The sequence below is a fragment of the Oryctolagus cuniculus genome, chromosome 1 (assembly GCF_051225735.1).
Source record: "Oryctolagus cuniculus isolate XC-2025 breed Fujian yellow rabbit chromosome 1, ASM5122573v1, whole genome shotgun sequence".
Lineage (NCBI taxonomy): Eukaryota > Metazoa > Chordata > Mammalia > Lagomorpha > Leporidae > Oryctolagus > Oryctolagus cuniculus.
In genome coordinates, this window is record NC_142867.1 from 60,649,828 (window position 1) to 60,670,352 (window position 20,525).

Sequence of the window (20,525 nt, forward strand, 5' to 3'; positions counted from 1 at the left end):
GTGGCTTGAACTAAAGTTATGAAAGTGGTAGAAAGGATGGATTCAGGATCTCTCTCGCTCTCTCTCTAAAGGTCTATTTACTTATTTGAAAGCCAGAGTGACCGAGATCAATTATCTGCTGGTTTACTCCCCAGTTGGTTGCAATAGTAGAGAAATGGATCAGGCCAAAGCCAGGAACCAGGAACTCCATATGGGTCTCCCACATGTGTGACAGGGCCCAAGAACTTGCCATCAGCTTCTTTCTCAGACATGTTAGCAAGGAGCTGGATTGAAAGCAGAAGAGCTGGGACTCAAATTGGTACTCTGATATGCGATGTAAGCTTGTAAACAGCAGCTTAACCTGCTGCACCACAACTCTGGCCTCTCAGATCTCTTTAGGAGGGTAAAAGCCAAATTTAAATGGTTTGCATGAAGAGGGTAATGGGGAAGGAGGAAATAAAAATTAGTAAGATTTCTGGTAACTGGGTAGCAACTGTATGATGATCACCTACTGTGTTCCAGGACATTACCCTTAATTGCATTTATTCCTCATAGGGAACTATAAATACAGGCCCAATGTCACTAACCATGATTTTAGATGAAAAAACTGACAGAGTGAGAGAGAGAGAGAGTGTTTCAGTAACTTTCCTAAGGCCACAAAGCTACTAGGTGAAAGAGCCAGAATTCAAAGTCAGCAATTTTAGAAATCAGGATTCAGCTCATACAATTCTGCATCCCACAGTAGAAGTCTTACTAAATTTCTTCAATCACCTTCTTTTTCCCATTTTACACAGTATTTTTTCTCAAATTTTCTGGACTCATAAAATCTCTAATTCAGTCTCCCATCCTGACACACACACACACTCCCTTCACTCTCAATAAAATAAATAACCTTGACTTCAACCAAGCAGAGAAAATAGTAACTAGCAGAGAGCAACTCCCACAAGCAAATCTGTTCTGTCGTGAATATGTTAAGTTTCAGATGCCAATTAGACATCTAAGAAGAAATTCCAGAAGAAATCTGAGCACACAGCTTGTGTAGGAAATAATGCAAACCACAGAATGAAGGAGAGTGTGTAGAATATGCAGAAATAGGGACCAGGTCAGATTTCTGGAGAAGACCATTGTTTAAAGACTGTATAGAGAAAGACAAGCCCATAAAAGAATTAGAGGAACAGACAGAGAGCGAGGATGAAAAGGAGAGAAACAGCATGGAAGCAAAAGGAAAAGAGGCTCACGGAAAGAGTGATGGACTCATTGAAATGATGCTCCTGCATTGAGAAAATGAGGACTGAGAAGAGGGCTCTGAATTTAGTGACCTGATGATCTTTGGAAACCAGGCAAAAGCTATTTTGTGAGATTGCTGAAGCCGAAGAGTGAATGTATTGAAAATTGAATATGATGGGAGGAAATAGATTGAGTGACTTCAGGCAGATGCTTTAGAAGTATAATTATTAAGGAAAAGAAAGCAGGGAGAACTCTCTAGAGGTGGATGAGGAAGGAAATATATTTTTAAGGATTGGAGGACCAGAATTTATTTATTTTTGCTGATAGAACTACTAGAATATATAGAAAGATTAAAGACACAGAGAGAATGGTTAATTAATAAGGCAATGTTCCTGAGAAGTGAGACATGGAATCCAGAGCAGGAAGGGAGGGTCCTAGCGTTTGGTAGAGATTCAATCTCAATTGTAACAGGCAGTTAGTAGAAGAGGATGCTTGTAGATGAAAAATCATAGCTAAGCCAACCAGATGACAACGATATTCCAATATGCTCTAGTTTTGTTTTTCTCTTTTTGTACAGCCAAGTGTGGCTTTATGACAGGCAAGTGGCTGTGGGTGGAAGTGAAAACTGTATTTTCCAAATCAAGGTGTTAAAGGAGAGAAGTCTGTCCTCTTTTCTGCTGCAGGCTGATTGTGAATTTAAGGGTAAAGCCCATCTGATTACACAGGAAGAGCAACACACCAGGGATGGCAGAGTGACAAGAGGTCCTCCTTTATTGTCCAATTGTTTTACCATCTGTAATAGCTTTTGTTACTACAACAAGATACCAAAGACAAACTACTTATGAAGGAAAGAGATTTTATTTAGCTCACAGCTGTAGAGAAAAAAAAAAAGTCCAAACTCTAGTGAAGGCCCCAGGGTGGATGGCAGAGCACTTGTGGAGGAAGCATAAAAGGCAAACAGGAAGCAGAGAAACTAGCAGGTGCAGGAGCGGGAAGGAGTTGGACAAGCAGTCTTTTATAATAACCCTCTGGAAAGAACTGCCTTTCAGGGGTACACCCACCATGGCCTGAACACCTCCCTCTAGGCCCCACATTTCTTAAAGATTCCAGCACCTTCCAGTAGTGCCACCTGGGAACCAAACATTTGGCAGGTATTCAGCATTCAAATCACAGTACCCTCCCTGGCTTTTCTGCAGGAAGAAGAAACTACAATCTTATGTCCCTGCATAGTTTTCCCTCTATCGTCATAGCAACCTAACCAACATCTTGACAAAAATAACAGACTGTAGATTTGATGGGGAGTTACTGTCTGATAATTCCTATTTTCCTTTTGAAGCTGGAGATCTGTGTGTGTGTGTGTGTGGGGGGGGTGATTGAAAGCTTAAGAGGCAGCATGGAGGACTGGCACTGTGGCATAGTGGGTAAAGCTGCTGCATGCAATGCTGGCATCTCATATAGGCATCTGTTGGAGTCCCTGCTGCTCCACTTCCAATCCAGCTCTCTACTATGGACTGGGAAAGCATTAGAAAATACCTAAGTCCTTGGGCCCTTACATCCACATGGGAGACCCGGAAGAAGCTCCTGGCTCCTGGCTTTGGATTGGCCCAGCTCAGGCCATTGTGGGCATTTGGGGTGAGATCCAGTAGATGGAAGCTTGCTCTCTCTCTCTCTCTCTCTCTCTCTCCCTCTCTTCTGCAACCTCTCCTTCTCTCCCTCTCTCTCTGTTTCTGTCTCTCTGTCTCTCTGTAACTCTGCCTTTCAAATAAATAAATTTTTTTAAAAAGAGTCAATGTGGCTTAAGAAAACTGTATATAATAGGAGAAGGAAAGTGGAGACTAGAGAAATATAATGAGGCGATAGGAATATATAGAGAACTCACTTGAGTATTGATGACCATGATTTTCTAGTGGTGTCAGTTTCTCCAGCAGAGCTCAGCTAGTTGGATGCAAGCATGGAGAATGTTGATGGTTAAGTTTATCCAGTGCTGGAATTTTATTAGGAGTATATGATAGTAAATAAAAGAGACAAGGGTGAGATAATGGACCATGAAACCTCAGCTGGTTTTGGAGAAGAAAGGATTGGGGGGGGGGGAGCAAAGGCTAAAATGAGTAGTGGGTGGGCTCCTGAAGATTTATAGTTGTCATCCATGAGTAAGGCAGGAGGGTAGGTAGCACAACGAATCAATTGAGGTTTGAGGAGCAGGGGTCCATTAGGAGAGAAGAGTTAGAATGAGCCCAGGACCCCTAGTGTGTGCTATGTGAGTTGTGGGGGGATGAGAAACCATATTGTCTACAGAGGATAGACCATTTTTAGGGGACTGCTGGTTGTAGTAATAATAGGAATTGAGAGAATGTTCAAAGAACATCAAAGGATATAAATGTTTGCTTGTCTTGGAAAAGAAGTTCCAGAAAACTAAACTCCATTGAAGCTCTTAACACCATCAGTCTGGGTTAGGGATCTCTTCAGTGTGCTTTTGTAACTTCTCAATACAGTGATTCTCACAGTTACTACAATTCTATGTCTTGTGATTGTCCTTTTTTTTGTCTGTATTCCAAGGGTCTGATCCTGCTTTCGTGACTGTATTTGGAGGAAGAGCCTTTGAGGAGGTAATTAAGATTAAATGAGATCATAGAAGTGGGTCTCTAATCCAATAGGATGAGTGTCCTTATAAGAAAAGGAAGAAGTGCTAAATCAATCTCTTTCTGTATTTCCCTCCCTCCCACCCCATTGTTCTCTCCCTCTCTCCACCATGCACAGAGGGAAGGCCATGTAAGGACATAGAAAAAAGGGCAGCTTCCTGTAAACCAGGAAGAGAGCCCTCACCAGAAAGAGGGAATGAAATACAGTGCTCATTTCTCAAAATCAGGAAATCCCATTGATGCCAGGCATAAGCCAGCATTTGGAGGGAATGGAATTGCTCAGGGCACAGAATCTGGGAGGCTTTAGATCAGAGCAAAGAGGGCATGACAAAGTCCACATGGGCAGCCATCAGAGAGAGACCTGGATTTGTGTCCCAGAACAAGAAAGTTAACAGGGCAAGGCAGCAAGAGCAAGGTGACATGAAGGAGGACCAGCTTCCATCTGGGGAAGGCTGTCTTTCTAACTCAAGGCTAGACCTACTAAGGCCTTTGTTATGTTTTGCTTTGTGTTTTTGTAGTGGGTTTCTGGAACACCTAACTTGATTCTTACAGTTTGAACAATTTACCTTACCCTTGGGGAAGTCTCAATCACCCATACCATACCACTGCTCCACCAGCCCAAGTGTGGGCACATGATCCTTCTTTCAATATCTTATATCACAACTGAGATAAGAGGGGAACATTTAAATAACCCTTCAGTAAACGTTCAGGGAAAACAACCACAGAGAGGAGACTATGGTGCCTAATGCATAACCAGATAACTTGCTTTTTAAGGTATTGCTTATTCTAGGTAGCTTGCAGATCTACAAAATATCAGCTCTTCACTCAGCAGACCCAGAGATCAAACACACGGTAGCCTGGAGGTCATACAATGGACTCTGCCTCCAGCATCACTGGATGGACGCATGCACATGCAGCTGAGATCCAGAGGTAGGAGAGAAGCCAGCCACAGCAAAGTCCTTGGGCTGTCCAGCTTGCCCATTTCCCTACCTGCCCAGCTCCTCCCACTGTGTTTGATTAGGGCACCATCTCCTCACATCTTTCAAGGCTCTCTCTCTTCTCTGCATTTCTATGATGTGCAGATACGTGTTTGTGCTAAGCTCCTGCCCACACATTCCCTGCCTACGCAGTAGGCCCTTCTCTTGGGATAATTAAACAAAGAGATCAGGCTGAGAAGGCAGGCAGACTGGAGCCAGAACAGACAGAGATGTTGGAAGGAGAAAAGAAACCAAGGAAAGGGCTGGCTTCTAGGTCCCTGGGGCTTGTGCTGGAGGAGAGCCAATGCACACACCCAGGAGCTAGCTCTGGCCAGATGGTCATACTTGGTTTTAGACATGAGCCATCACAGGTGGGCCAAGAGTGGACTGGGTCTTCCAGGTCCGGGTCTATCTTGAGGGTTAAAGAAGCCAAAGGAAAGTCATTTGGAGTGAGGGCTTCAAAGAAGGCACCCAAGTTATTCACTTCTGGGGCCCCCATTGGACCTGCTGAATGGAAAGCCTGAGAACAATGGGCAGAGGCACAGAGCTGGAACAGCAGTGTCAGACACACAGAGGATCCATGGGCCTCTGGACCCATGTGTTGTCTGGGAGAAAACACAAGGAATTTTCAGTCCACGGGGAGGGCAGTCCTGAATGTTCCCATCTATTCAATTGGTGCTGCTTCAACAAGGCAGCTTTAGTCTGATTTGGAACAACTTCCTCAGTGCTTTCCGTCAGTATCACTGCTAATTTATCAGTCCTTGTGAAAATACCTAAACAAGAGTTTTACAGAACAGTTGTGATCAGGATTCCCCAACATCATTACCTGTACCTAAGTTTCCATTTCTTCCTGAATGTTCTGTCAGATTTTCAAAGCAGGGCAATCCTGTGGCCTGGAAGGAGCTGGAAGGGTGGGAAGGAGTGCCTTCTGCCCTCTGCTGGCCAGTCCTGGAGTTACCAGCCAAGGGTTTGGGCCAGGCAGGACTGGACGACCAGAGCAAAGGCACAACTGCTGAGAGAGGAACGTGTGTGGCAGATATAGCTTCCATTCATTTGGCCTAGCTATTAGGAGGCCTGCACCCTATATCAGAGTGAAGGGGTTTGATACCTGGATTTAGCACCTGACTCCAGCTTCTTGCGAATGCACACCCTGGGAAGGAGTGGCAATGCCTCAAGTAATTGAGTTCCTGCCACACACACGGGAGACCTATTCTGAGTTCCAAGTTCTCTGATTTGCCCCTTCTGCTCCCTCTCAGTGTGGGACATTGGGAAGTAAACCAGCAGATGGGAGTGCTATTTCTACTTTTCTCTTAAGTAAATAATTAAAAATTTAAAAGGAAGAAATTGCTATCTGCCAGGCACTGGTGGGAAGTTTACATTAATTATCTCATTTACATTTTAATTCTCTAAGCATTTCTCGCAACAACCCCGAAAGATTTTTATGAAAATGGGTGAAAGTTCCCAGCTAATAAGTGATGTTTCAGAGCTCTGATTGGCTCCAAGTACAGGCTCTTCTCCATGTGCTGTACTTTAATACTTGCTCTGACGTGAGCCATAACTCTGGGCCCAACTCTAACCCAGCTTGACAATCTATCTCCCAGCCTAACCTCAAGCCAAACCCTAGCTTCATCCCCAAACTAGAATCCAGCCCCTCCCCAGCTCTGATACTTTATTTCCTCTGTCTTCAGTGGAAGAAAAGGGTGAGGCAGGTTGGGTGTGGCAGTGGGCTGAAGAAGTTTCTTGCAGGGAGTAACTAACTGGGAACACTCAGAGAAGGGGTGTACATCCCAAATCATGGCCAGGCTGAGGTATCCTGGGGTCATGACCCAAAGAGAGAAGTAAGGGAGGCCCTAGGTCCTGTGGGAAGGAGAAGGGCTGAACTGGAAGCAGCTGGTCTCTCAGCAGGAGGGACTTTGAGCAGCCTTGCTGTCCCTGAAGCAATCCAGCAGTGTCTCCAAAATTCCTGCCCACTGCTCACAGCTGCACATGTACAGATCGGGGAGCTGCAATTGGTAGCTGTCCTCCAGAGCAGTGGGTGGTCTCTTGTCTTCCCCTGCAGCCTGGAGATCACCCTCCAGCACACTAGGCAACCTTGCCAGTGATTCAGAAACTGGCTCCTTCTCCCCTGGTTACCACAGTTACGGCTCACAACAGGCACCCTCGAGAAAGGAAGGAACTTTCCCGGCTTTGGCCTCAGTTTGAGGTAGTATCTTTCCTTATTTTCTTTAATGAACCAGCGTAACAGACTTGGGTTTCATTCCACATGATTTAGGAGCCCTGTGATATTGTAAAGTTACCTAATTCCAGAGCTTCAGTTTCCTCATTTCAAAATGGAGTAGTAATGGCATCTACCTCAGACAGTTGTAAGGGTTAGTTGAGACAAGGCACTTAAGCCCAGGATCTTGTATAAAATAACTTCTCAATAAATAAAATCTAGTATTTTAATTGCCCTATGGGCTTCAGTTTCATGGTCTGGAAAAATGAGCATCATAACCACTTAGACATCACAATATTGTTATCAGAACCAAAGGGATAACCTATGTATAGCAATATATTGTAAATTATTCTACAACAGTATGTGAAAAAAATGGGCATTGTGGCTGGTGCTGTGGTATAGTAGGCTAAGCCTTTGCCTGCAGTGCTGGCATCCCTTATGGGTACCGGTTCCTGTCCTGGCTGCTCCTCTTCTAATCCAGCTCTCTGCTATAGCCTAGGAAAGCAATAGAAGGTAGCCCAAGTGCTTGAGTCCCTGAACCTGTGTGGGAGACCCGGAACAAGCTCCTGGTTCCTGGCTTGGGATCAGCCCAGCTCTGGCCATTGCAGCCATTTGGGGAGTGAACCAGTGGATAGAAGACCTTTCTGTCTCTCCCTCTGTAACTCTACCTATCAAATAAATAAGTAAAAGTCTTTTTTTTTAGATTTATTTAATTTATTTGAAAGACAGAGTTACAGAGAGGTAGAGGTAGAGGTAGAGGCAGAGAGAGAAAGGTCTTCCATCTGCTGGTTCACTCCCCAAATGGCTGCTACAGCTGGAGCTGCACTGATCCCAAGCGAGGAACCTGGAGCTTCTTCTGGGTCTCCCACGTGGATGCAGGGGCCCAAGGACTGAAGCCATTTTCTACTGCTTTCCCAGGCTATAGCAGAGAGCTGGATCAGAAAAGGAGCAGCCAGGACATGAACCGGCACCCATATGGGATGCCAGCACTGCTTTACCCACTACACCACAGTGCCAGCATGCTCTGGTCTTCTAACCACACTGGTTATACTGACATGTGCCTTGCTGAAGCCTGCATGCCCCTACAGTGTACTGCTCTGAGATTATAGAACCTGCTCCAGCATGGTGATCACTCTCATTTCCAAAGACCCAACTCCTACTGCTCCTTATTCTGGGCCCTCTCTAGAAGTGGGGTCTGGGTTTCTTTCCTCCTCCAGAGACTCTGTGATAGAACACTACCTCCTGTTACCTTTGGCTTCTGGTGTTATTTCCATGAGCGCAGCAAAAGGGTCTTTGCAGATTACTTAACGTTAATCATCAACTGACCTGAAAATAGGGAGATTATCTAGATGAACCTAACCTGATCAGATGAGATTTAAAAAGCAGGGGGCTTTGTCAATCCGGTAGTAGAAGCTGAAAACTGAGATTTGAAGATTGAGTTTTTTTAATTTTTTTTTTTAATTTTTTTACTGTTTCTTTTTTTTAACTTTTTGACTTTTATTTAATGAATATAAATTTCCAAAGTACAGCTTATGGATTACAATGGCTTCCCCCCCCACCATAACGTCCCTCCCACCCACAACCCTCCCCTTTCCCACTCCCTCTCCCCTTCCATTCACATCAAGATTCATTTTCGATTCTCTTTATATACAGAAGATCAGTTTAGCATACATTAAGTAAAGATTTCAACAGTTTGCTCCCACACAGAAACATAAAGTGAAAAATACTGTTTGAGTACTAGTTATAGCATTAAATCTCAATGTACAGCACACTAAGGACAAAGATCCTACATGAGGAGTAAGTGCACAGTGACTCCTGTTGTTGACTTAACAAATTGACACTCTTGTTTATGGCGTCAGTAATCACCCTAGGCTCTTGTCATGAGCTGCCAAGGCTATGGAAGCCCCCTGAGTTCACCGACTCTGATCATATTTAGACAAGGCCATGGTCAAAGTGGAAGTTCTCTCCTCCCTTCAGAGAAAGGTACCTCCTTCTTTGATGACCCGTTCTTTCTACTGGGATCTCACTCGTGGAGATCTTTCATTTAGGTTTTTTTGTGCCTTTGTTGGTTTGCAGGGACCACGTGTCAAGGAAATCAGGACCTCGGCCTTACAATCAAAAGGAACTGAGTCAACAATTTGAGTGGGCTTGCAAACAGGTTCTTTCCCACAACCTTAAGAGCCCAGTTCATTGGACACCTTGATGTCAGTCTTGGGAAGATCTGAAAAAGCCTGGAATTCTGATTCACAGAACTGTGAGATAATCAATGGGTGCTGTTTCAAGTTACTAGATTTGGGAAAATATGTTACAGCAGCAAAAGAAAACTAATATAGCCCTCAAAAACCTCCTTTCTTTGCTTGGTCTTAGGGAATCTCCTCGCCTCTTAGGTTCAGAAGCTTCGGCCTCTTACAGTTTGGGCCCTTGAAAACAATCTGGTACAATTTACCTCCAAGTGAATTGTGGGTGAAAACCTAGAAGCCCCCGCTTTCACAAACACAATCCAGGGCATGCTGTTCCTGGTCATTTCTATTTTTAACACTTCAATTAGAAAAACTTCAGATTTAGGAGATGCAAAGATAAAGATATTTTCTCATGATGGGAGGAGGGATAACATGAACAAAATTTCAAATGTGCATTTCAACAAATCTCCCTGCCACATATAAGCACTTACCTTAGCCTACTGCTCAATACATATTAATATTCTTTGGAATAAAATTATTTGCATTTCTCTTGGCTATTCCAGGAACTGCCCACATTGATCTAATTCTACCCATCTTGACCCCAAATTGTCATTGTCTTTACCCAGTGATGGAAATAGCCCCATAACTAGAGGACTCTACTCTGGAATTGCTGATCTTTAAGGTGTCTGAGGGTATGGGGGCTTCAGAATCTGATCTCCTTACTCTGAAACAGCAGAGGTATTTGGGCAAAATGTATAGCTGACCACAGAAGAGTTTTGATTCTGTAACCAGAATATGCCAGGCAACCTGTTATTACCTTCTTGTGCCATAGGCCAGGTTTGTATGAGGGACATGTGTTCTGTGAGAGCCTTTGCTAAAGACTGTCACGTACATTGCTGGGCATCCACAGAAATTTCCCTCTCGGCTCCCTAAATTCATAGGCTACCACCAAAATGGCTTTCAGGGCATTCCTACCCATTCTAGTACAGGATTTGAGGGCAGAGATGGGAGAAAAACCTCTCAGAAATTGACACACATCTTCCTTCAGCACACAAAGCCTCCATCTTCTTCAACTATCTTCTCTTTCATTAGCAAATATATATTTGGATACTTACTATGTACCAGGCAAAGTATTGGCCCAGAGAACACAGAGGTGAAAAACTCAGACCCAGTGTCAGCTTTATGAATCTTTAATTTTGTGAGGAAGATAACACAAAATAACTATCACAAAGTAACTTCATGTTTTAAAACATTTTTAAGTGCAATGACCATGATAATCTCTCCTGAGAGTAGAGGGTCGTTACTCAGTATACCTTTAAAATAAGTCCTGAGCACATTTTGAAACACCACTTGACACAGAGTAGACCTGAAGACTGGCCAGGCCGTGCAGGCACTGAAGTGGTGCGTCCTAGACCTCCTTCCAGGCTCACCACAGTTACCCCAAACTTCCAATGCACTAGTCTCTAATTGTCCCTGAGCATGATATGCCACTCCACCCAGACTTGAGTCTCTACTCTATATTTTGGAACACCATGCAAAGAAGAGAGGCTGGATTTCTGCCAGCACCAAGGCCAGCCCCATCAATGGGGTTGGTAGAATAGGGTATGCTCCTGAGAACCACTGTCTCCCTGGAATCAGCCCTGAACACAGGGAAGTGCTTTCCCAGGTTCCAGAGCTGGGCAAGGGCAAGAAAAAAGAAGCTGAGGTGTCTCCTCTGGCCCACCAAGCTGGATCAAATCCCTCAGGGTCACAGAATGCAGAACACACACTCAGGAGCAAGGTGCAAGGCCAGGGTGCGCATGTGAATATATCCAACATATCCATGGAATTTCATAAGGAAGACACACTTACAGCACTGTGATGCACAAGCCTGTTTTCTTTGGCTCAGTTCTTCAAGTCCCCCAGCCTCACTGAATCCAAGTCACCAGCCACCACACGGCTCATGTGACACTGTGACTCAGAATTGAGATAGAATTCATCCTCGCCCACCATCAGCTTTCTCTTTTCTTTCCAGCCCCACAAATGTTTAGTGAGGAAGCAAATACTTCAGTGAAGTGTAACTTGTAGGGTACCACTGCGACTCACCCATATGAGGGAGCGTTTGAAGAGCCTTTTAGACAAAGACGACTCTGGGTGTGCTTTTGGGTTTTCACAAGCATGTGCACATCTCTGTAGGGTGTCTTTATGTCTGTTGGTGTGTGACTGTCAGCATTTGTGTATTTAGGAGGTGCATGACTACATGTGCATATGCTATCTTGGTGTAAAACTGTTTAGTGAAAAGCATGTGTGCTCTGAGAATGGAAACTCCAGAGTATTGTGTATGGGATGCACAGTTTGAGGCCAGCATGTGGATGTGCACTTGGTGTTTATGTGGGTGTACTGGAGAGTGAGAGATGAGCATGTGCTACATTCCTATTTTTAGCTGGGCTTCTACAGCCCAATTCATTCCTGTCTCTGTGACCCAGCAGACAGCCTGGTAGAGTTTCTGTAGTCAGGCTTTCCTACAACCCTGGGCCCAGGGGTCCCTCCTGGCCAGTCCTTCCCTCTCCATCCTTGGAAGTCCCCTCGCCAGGCTCACCCTCGTCATCAGCCTCAGCCAGGTCCTCTGGCACTGGCCACTCTCGAGTCTGCCACTCCAGTCTTTCAATGCGGTAAGCGATCTTAAGGGCGCTGGACTCCAGTTCAGCCAGGAGGCGAGCGAACTTGGTCTGTAGATCATCAAGTTGTTGATCAAGGCCTCGTAGCCGGGACTCTGTGGCCTCCTGTAAGGCAATCTCAGCTGCCTCGGCATTCACGTCCAACTTATTCATTTTGAGCAGGATCTCACGGCCCTTCTCCTCCATGACGGTCTGGGCTTGTGGATACTCACTCAGCACCTCCCGCAGGTCCTCCTTGCTCAGGCAGAACAGATCTGAATAACCCAGGCTCTTGATATTGGCTGTGCGGCGGTTCCCGGACATGTTCCCTGTGGCCCATTGGCAGACAGATAGGAGGATAATTAACAGGGGTGCAAGGAACCAGGATTCTCGCCTCCTTGCTTGTGGTTCTGAGCCCTTTTCTGTTCTGTGCTTGGTGGGTATCACTGACCTGCCTAGAATTCATAGTCTAGAGGAGATAGACATATAATGGGAGAGTGCCATGACAGACTGACTGGTGGATAGACACAGGCATCAGGTACTGTGGGAAGAAAAGCAAAGAGCTGCTACCAAGCTGTAAGGCAGGGAATTTAGGAAAGCCTGGAGGAAGGGATGCCTGAGCTGAGTAGGAGTTAAGGAGAAGAAGAGGGGGAGGGTGTAGGGAGAAGGAAGCCTAGCCAGAAGGAAGAGCATTGAGCACAGGAAGAGAGGTAGAAAAGAGTTGGGTGGATTTAGAAATCAGCAGTTCTGAGTGGCTTAAGTTCAGGATGTGGAGAGAATGGAGAGAGGTAAGATCCAGGGCTTGCCAGGCCTTAGAAGTCATGGCAAGGCATTCAAACTTGATGCTGAGGGTAGTGGGAAACTATAGACACATTTTAAGCAGGAGAGCTATATGACTTTATTTGCATTTTAAATGAATGTTGGTGAAGTTTGGCTGGGAGGTAGGTTAGGCTGAACCCTTCAGTGTCTCAGAACTAGGAGGAATTTTTCAAAGATTTATTTATTTGAAAGCCAGAGTTACACACAGAGAGAAAGAGAGGCAGAGATAGAGAGGGGGGGGGGGAGAGAGAGAGAGAGAGAGAGAGAGAGAGAGAGAGAATATCTTCTATCTGCTGGCTCGCTCCCCAATTGGCAACAAATGGCCAGAGCTGTGCTGATTGGAAGCCTGAAGCCAGGAGCCTCCTCCAAGTCTCCCACATGGGTGCAGAAACCCAAGGACTTGGTCATCTTCCACCACTCTCTGAGGCCACAGTAGAGAGCCGGATCAGAAGTGAAGCAGCCGGGACACAAACCAGCGCCCACGTGGGATGCCTGCACTGCAGGCGGCGGCCTCACCCTCTATACCACAGTGCTGGCCCCAACTAGAAGGAACTTAGAAAAGGGAAAATGAGCTACCCTTTGTTGAACACTTGCTATGTGCCAGGCACTGTGCTTGGTATTTCACTCATGTAGCTCATTTAATCTCCCAAATAACTCTTTGTTTTAAATATTATCCTCATTGGAAAGGTGAAGAAATTGAGGCCTAAAAAAGGAAGTGACTTGTCCAAAGTCAAGCAGACAGAAGCTGACCAGGATGTGGAGCTGGTGTGTAGGGGGGCGGGTGACTGTTGGAAGACAGATGTGAGAGAACCTGTCTCCTGTCCACCTAGCTTCAATTGGTGATAATGTGCTTACCCTCTTTCCAGGTTTTCCTTTGCCCATAGCCTCAGGTTCTTTACCTGTGATTAGGCATAATGACTCCTTCTATACAGGCCTAGCCTGGAGTTGACAGTAAGTGGGAAGTTCTTCTCCTTGACCTTTCTTTCCACTTGGCCATGAGAAACTTGCTCCTCATGCTGATCTGAGCAATGTTTATTTATTACTTGTGAACCTTGGACAAATTATCAAACCTTCCTGAACTTGGATTTCCTTACCTTTGAAATGGGGACAAAGACAGTGTTCATCTTACAGAACTTCTGTGAAAATCTAATGAGTTGATACATGTGAAGCAGTTAGAAAGGGGCATAGAGTCTACAAGTCATAAACCTTAGCTATTATTATTATTATTATCGCCTTCATTTCCCACTGGCATGTTGGTGTCTCACTCAGGTCAACACTTACAGAGCATGCCTACTCTCTCTTCCAAGGACCCACCCTGCTCACTAATTTGGCTCAGCTTCCCCTCAGGGAACAGATCCTCCATGTCCTGCTCCTTTCCTAAGCCCTCTGATGACTCAGGTAACTCCTTAACCCATAGGTTCTGCAGTACCATCTGGTCCCAGCACTGGGTTCTGCTCTCTGCATCCCCCTCCTTAGCCCTGTTCCCAGTACACATGCTAGGATGCTCACCTTTGATGTTGATGATGCTGATCTCCCCAAAGTAGAGCCCTGCCCCCAGCACAGCATATTGTGTGACACCATCATCTGCCACCACGGCCAGTTGACCCTCACGGATGATATACATCTCTCGGCCAATGTCCCCTTTGCGGCATACATATTCTCCTGGCGAGTAGGTCTGGGGCTGCAGCTTCAGCACCAGCTCCTCCAGCAGGCTGGCTTCACAGTTCTGGAAGATCTGTACCCTGCTCAGAGTAGACAGGTGTACAGACACAGCCACTTCTGCCCTCAGCCGCTCAGGCAGGTGTTGTAGGATGGCTACTTCATTGGTCATCTTTTTGTTGATCTGCAGGTGCTGGTACCTGTGGGTAAGCACAGTGCCATTTCTGTACCAGTCTCCAATGTGAGGACCTTCTTCACTCCTTCCATCAGCTCAGCTTCAGTCAACAGCCCAACCACACTGAGCTCTCACAGTGGTCATGGGAGTACCTGAGACTTACCTCCTTTCCTGGTCACTGACGTGTTTTGATCTCTTCTACTTCACCTAGGGCATGAAAGTCTCACCACTTGGCAGTGATTAAGATACCCTTTAACTCCTGTCAGGCTCTACCTTACCTAATAATCAGCAATTCTTATACCACTCCCACTATAGCTATTCCAGCCACCAAGCCCCCATCCTCCCAAGAGATCCTTTGCTTTGGCTCCCCAACTTCACAACACTTCCTCTAGTTCAGTCCACAGGATAGAGCATCATGATATGGTCAACAATCTGGTTATGGGCCATTCCCTGGGTGCACTGCTCTTCTCCATTCATTCCTTCCTTCCAGAACCTTCTAACTCCTCCCAGGCAATAGCAGTTTCTATTCCCTGGTGCCCATATTATCACTCCTTGTGCAAGAGTCCCTCTCCCTATCAGTCTCTTAGCCACCTCTCTCCTAAGATTCTCTTAGTGGAGGACACTTCTTTCCAAGCCCGCCCAGCAGACCCACCAATGGCTGTCATATTTTGACTGCCTCGTCTGACCCACTGGGCAGGTCCCATAGGTTCTCTGTGTCCCGGTCTGGATGCCCTCGTTCTCACCAGTCAATAACTCGTCGTTCTAGCCGGCGGTTGACATGTTGCAGCTTCATGTACTTCTTCACCAGCGCATGGTCCGGGTAGAAAGCTGCATCTGCTGTGTTCATGTTGTAGATGACAGAGCTCATGCTGCCCATGATGGTGGCAAAACCCATGACAGCCAGCAGGAAGTCGCCCACCATGAAGAGGTACTCCTCCTCCCGGGCTGGCAGTGGCGTGTCGCCCACGGTGGTCAGGATCAGCGTGGAGAAGTAGAAGCTATAGAGGTACTGGCGCCTAAGGCGCTCAAAGCCAGGCTGTGCAGGATCCGGGTACACCCATGCGTCACGCCCGAAGCCCAGGTACCGGGACAGGGCAAAGTACAGGCAGCTGTTCCAGTGGATGACGACAAAAATGTAAAGCATCAGCTTGGCGATGCGGAAGGCGTTGGGGTAAGCTGTGCGTGTCTCCGTGCGGTCAAAGGCCTCAAAGAGGCGGGGCACCCGGAGAAAGCGGTTCAGCCGCAGTGTGGGTGTGTGTGGGCCCAGCCGCAGGTAGACCAGGTCCGTGGGCACCAGGGAAGCCAGGTCCAGCAAGAAGCTCCAGGAGCAGACATAGCGACTCGCGATCCTCCCCTTGTCCACTACTAGGATGCCTTGGTCTAAGAAGCCTGGGTTGGGGTGGGGGTGAGAAAGGGACAGGCTGTGATTAATGTGGGTGACAGTGGGCAGGCCAGGGTAGAACAGGGAGACAGTCACAAAGACAGGAAGAGGAGGAGGCTACTGCCCCAGGACTTCTGGGATGAACAGGGGAATGTCATCAAGCACAGAGTGATGTCATGGGGGAAGGAGGAGGCAAACCGGAGTCCCTTGTTACTAAGAAGTTCTCTAAGGAAGGGAAGACTGAAGAAGGGTCAGTCCTAGGGGCTCGCTGACCTGTGTGGAAGCGCACTATGATGTCCAGTAGGTACAGTAGGTCACTCATGTAGTCCAGAACAAACCAGGCCACCAGATAACCATGCTGCAAGTCGGGAAAACAGGCTCTGTAGGGCAGGGGCAGGAGGTACTGACATTTAAGGGCAGCCTCTGTATAACACGCTGTCCCCTTAGGCCTCTCAGCACTAGGTCTTGGGCCCTGCCACTGGTACCCAACCTTCTTTTGGGTCCTGCACATTTTTTGAGCCCCACCCCCCACTTCTGCCTCATTTTCTTATGCCTCATGGTCACTTAAGGCCCCTTAGCACCCCTGCCAAACCTGCAGATGACGATGATGAGGTTATACATTACTGGGACGACCATTGTGTTCAGCCACCAGTAGTAGTAGTCTCCTGATGGGTCTAGGACAGGCAGTGATTTCCTGTGGGCAAGAAGGAATTTGGCAGACATTCAATGCTGTGATTGTATCTGGAGGAGGCATCAAGAGATGGAATGAGGTTCCATCAAAAGAAGTAGACAGACACAACACCAGGGACCAAGAATTCTCACCTGGCCTTGGAAGGGGCAGGTGGGCTGGATTCTGTTGTCTTCACCTTGCTGTCCTGGCTCATGGTTCTGTGGTCTGGTGCTGGGGTGTCAGGTATCTTTTGGCCTCTTTGCCAGCAGGTAGTTTCCGGAGGTGAGGATTAGTGCCTGATTGCTTGGAAGAGGCTTTCCTGAGGCTAATGCTGTGACTGCTCTGTCTTGGAAGCTCTTAGCAACACATCTAGGGCTAGCAGCTACTGAAACAGTGGAGGCAGTGTATCTCCAGTGCCTGCCCTGTCTCCTAGGACTTGAACTTAACACCTGCAGAGCTAAACACCTCTAATGAGATCTCTAGAGAGGGTGGGGTGTGCATGCTTGATGGAAGCCTGGGCCTTGTTTCTGTCTTCCTCTTTCACTTCCTGTACCCCAAGCTGAGCTACACGGGGACCCTACAGTTCAGGAGATGTAGATTCCAGTGTAGGCTCTGACGCTCACTCTGTTTTACTATATGCAAGTTATCTGCTTGGCCTTCATTACTAATTGACTTAACAAGTGTTTACTGAGTGGCTCATATGTGTGAGGTGCTGAACTAGTCTCCAGAGACAAGGAGATCCCTCTCACATCAGATGTGAGCTCTGTTTTCATTATCTGTGTCTTCATGGACATCCACATCCCTATGACCTCCTTCCCATTGGATGGTATGACGGGAGCCTTCTGTGGTGCTTTAGTCCATGTGCTCTTCCTGTTGCCTCTGGTGCCTGATCCCACCAGCTATTTCATGTGTTTTCTGGATCCTCAGCTTCTTTCTACTTTTCCCTTTCTGTGAACATGCTGAAATCTCTCCCTCACCCAAATAAACAAAACCCCTATCCGTTCTTGTTCAACCTGTCCCTTTCATTACTATCATCTTTCTCAGCAAGTTATAATCAGAACTCCTGCCAAGTGGCAGGCTAAATTGTTCTAATATTGGGGATAAAAGATGGATGAGACAAACTCCCTGCCCTCAACCCCCAGAAGTTCAGTCTAGAAGGGGAAATAGGTGCACAGGTAATGAACAATGGCCATCATTGCCAGGATACTGGTGAGTACTCAATTAGATGCATACACAGCTTTTAAAGTGCATAAGAAGGGACCCAACTGAGCCTGGGTTCTGTAGGATGAATAGAAGTTAAGTATAGAGATGATAGGGGGAAGAGTACTAGAGGCAGAGTGCATGGAGTATATGCAAAGACCTGAAGATATTAGAAACAGGGGAGATCATGGGAACATCAACTGAGCACATTTTTAAAGAGGACCTGGGGTAGGGGAGCAGTGGTGAAAGATGAGGTTGAGTGATGAGTAAAGGCCAGCTAAGGGAGACTTTTGTCAGCATGCTATCAAACTTGACCTTATGACATTTGAGAATCCGTGTAGTGTTTTTCAGCTAAGGGATAAGGTCAATTTGTGTATTTAGGGAATTTCTTGGGAGAAATATATTTAGTCCCGAATTTAATTTTTAAACCTTTTTCTCCTCATGGCTTCTATGATACTATACATTTTTTGTTTGCATCTTTTTAATATCTCTCATAAGAGCTTCTGCTCTCCCTTCTTTACTGGTGTTTTTTAAGACTCTGTTGTTGCAGTTGGCGCTGTGGCATAGCAGGTTAAGCATTCACTTGAGGTACTGGGATCCTATATGGGAGCCAGTTCGAGTCTTGACTGCTCAACTTCTGATCCAGCTCCCTGCTGATGGCCTGGGAAAGCAGGAAAAGATGATCCAAGTGCTTGGGCCCCTGCACACACATGGGACACCAGTAAGAAGCTCCTGGCTCCCAGTTTTGGACCAGCCCAGCTCTGGCTGTTGCAGCCATTTGGGGAGTGAACCAGCAGATGCAAGACCTCTTCTTCTGTCTCTCCCTCTCTCTGTCTGTAACTCTTCTTCTCAAGTAAATAAATAAAATCTTAAAAAAAAGAGACTCTGTTGTCATCCTCCTGACTCTTTCTGGATGATATCAGTCACCTAAAGGATTTCCTTTCCCATTTAATGGGTCCCAAGAACTCTCCCTGAACTACATGACTAACTGCTTACTGGAAGTCCCCACTTGAACATCCTCCAGTCACCTTCAACCCATTGGGTCCATAACTGGGCTTATTATCTCCTCTTACATCCTTTTTCTGCTATAATCTCTATCTCTGTCCTTTTAGCCAAAACCCTAGGACCAGTATTGTATAACATTTACAAAAATAGCTTTATATAAACATAGCCACAAATTCTTTATCACTGCTCCCTGTTTCAACCAAGAGTATGGAATGAGAGATGTGTGACTTCTGAGGTTAGATCATAAAGGGCCATGCAGCATCATGCTGGGTCTCTTGCAATGCTTACTGTCTGCTAGTTCCAGCCCAGGATGCTTCCTGTCGGAAACTAGCCACTACTTTGTGAGGCCCTATTTTTCTTTTTTCTTTTTGAAGATTTATCTGCTTGTTTATTTGAAAGTCAGAGTGTGAGAGAGGGAGGGAAGGAGAAAGAAAGACAGAGAGACAGAGAGGTCTTTCATCTGCTGGTTCACTCCCCAAAAGGTTGCAACAGCCAGGGTTGGGCCAGGACAAAGCCAGGAGTGAAGAACTCCATTCTTTTCTCTCATGTGGGTGGCAGGGGCCACATCATTTTTGGGCCATCTTTTGCTGCCTTCCCATGCACATTAGCAGAATTTTGGATCAGAAGTTGAGCAGGTAGAACTCAGACCAGGCCACAACATTGACCCCTGTGGAGCTTTGTTTGACACTCCCAGCCCAGGCATGTAACTGAAGAAGCCTTCACACGACCCCAGCCACCAGGATCAAGTCATCTCCAGGTGTTCAAGTTTCCTAGCTGAGTCTCCAGACATCATGTAGCAGACAAGCCATTTCTGTTATGTCTTGTCTCAATTCCCAGAATCTGTGGGCATGAGAAAATGGCTATGGTTTTACAACACTAAGTTTTGGGTGGCTTGTTACACAGCATGGTATCCAGAACAAAAAGACAACATAGAAAAGTGCACATTTCTTAAGTGTAAGGCTTGGTGAATTTTCACAAAGTGAACACACCCATGTACTCAGCACTCCGATTAAGAAACAGAATATTGCCAGTGGCTCAGAAGCCTCGCTCTGCTGTCAGTCAATGCTTTCCCAAGGATAATTGCTATCCTGACTTCTAACACCATAGTTTTAATTTTACCTGTTTTTAAATTTATATAAGCCAAGCATCAGGTTTTAATCCTCCCTCGTATTTTCCTTTCTTATTCATCTACTCAAACTCTGGTAATCTACCTTCTAATGTCTCCATGTCCACTTCTCTACATTAGCAGCAAAGCCTCTCTATCAATTTGACCGTGTATAAAATATTTTGTAGCTATTATCTGAAAGATAACATCTAAACACTTAATATGGCCTACAAAGCTCTCCAGTACCTGATGTCCACTGGTTTCTTCAGTATCATAATATTTCTTCTGCTTCTTCCCCAGGAACCAGACACACTGTACCAAATGCAGCTCCCAGAGCTAACCCCCGTACCCTCCCCACTTTGTTCATTCTTTTTTGTCCTGGTAAATGCTTATCACTTGTGCTGAAACTTACACTTGTTTTTTTTTCTTTCTAAATACTTTTTTTGAGTTAATTTTAGGTTTACAGAAATGTTGCAAAAAAAATACAGAAAGTTCTTGTAAATTCCTTATTCCTGTTCCCCTAATGTTACCATCTTGCAGATCCATAAAAGAATGATTAAAATCAGGTTATTGGGGGCCAGTGCTATGGCGTAGTGGGTAAAGCTGCCACCTGTGGGGCTGGCATCCAGTATGGGCGCCGGTTCAAGTCTCAGCTGCT

General features: G+C 46.0%; 1 protein-coding gene across 1 annotated transcript; it reads right to left on the minus strand.

Annotated features, from left to right (window-relative positions):
- Positions 1-10,966: 10,966 nt before the first annotated feature.
- CNGA4 (cyclic nucleotide gated channel subunit alpha 4) lies at positions 10,967-16,771 on the minus strand. The gene is made up of 6 exons (XM_051823024.3): positions 16,710-16,771; positions 16,480-16,581; positions 16,161-16,267; positions 15,250-15,895; positions 14,182-14,531; positions 10,967-12,182 (listed from the first exon to the last, which is right to left on the minus strand). Exons 1-6 carry the CDS (start codon positions 16,769-16,771, stop codon positions 11,719-11,721), a joined length of 1,731 nt encoding a protein of 576 aa, XP_051678984.1. The 3' UTR covers positions 10,967-11,718.
- Between the last annotated feature and the right edge of the window lie 3,754 nt (positions 16,772-20,525).

Excerpts from the sequence above, each read along its gene's own strand:
- CNGA4 (XM_051823024.3), bottom strand. The coding sequence starts at position 16,771 with ATGAGCCAGGACAGCAAGGTGAAGACAACAGAATCCAGCCCACCTGCC. Across the intron at positions 16,582-16,709 it reads CCTGCCCCTTCCAAGGCCAG|GAAATCACTGCCTGTCCTAG; the intron begins GTGAGAATTCTT and ends TCTTGCCCACAG. Across the intron at positions 12,183-14,181 it reads CAGCATCATCAACATCAAAG|GGAACATGTCCGGGAACCGC; the intron begins GTGAGCATCCTA and ends AATGGGCCACAG.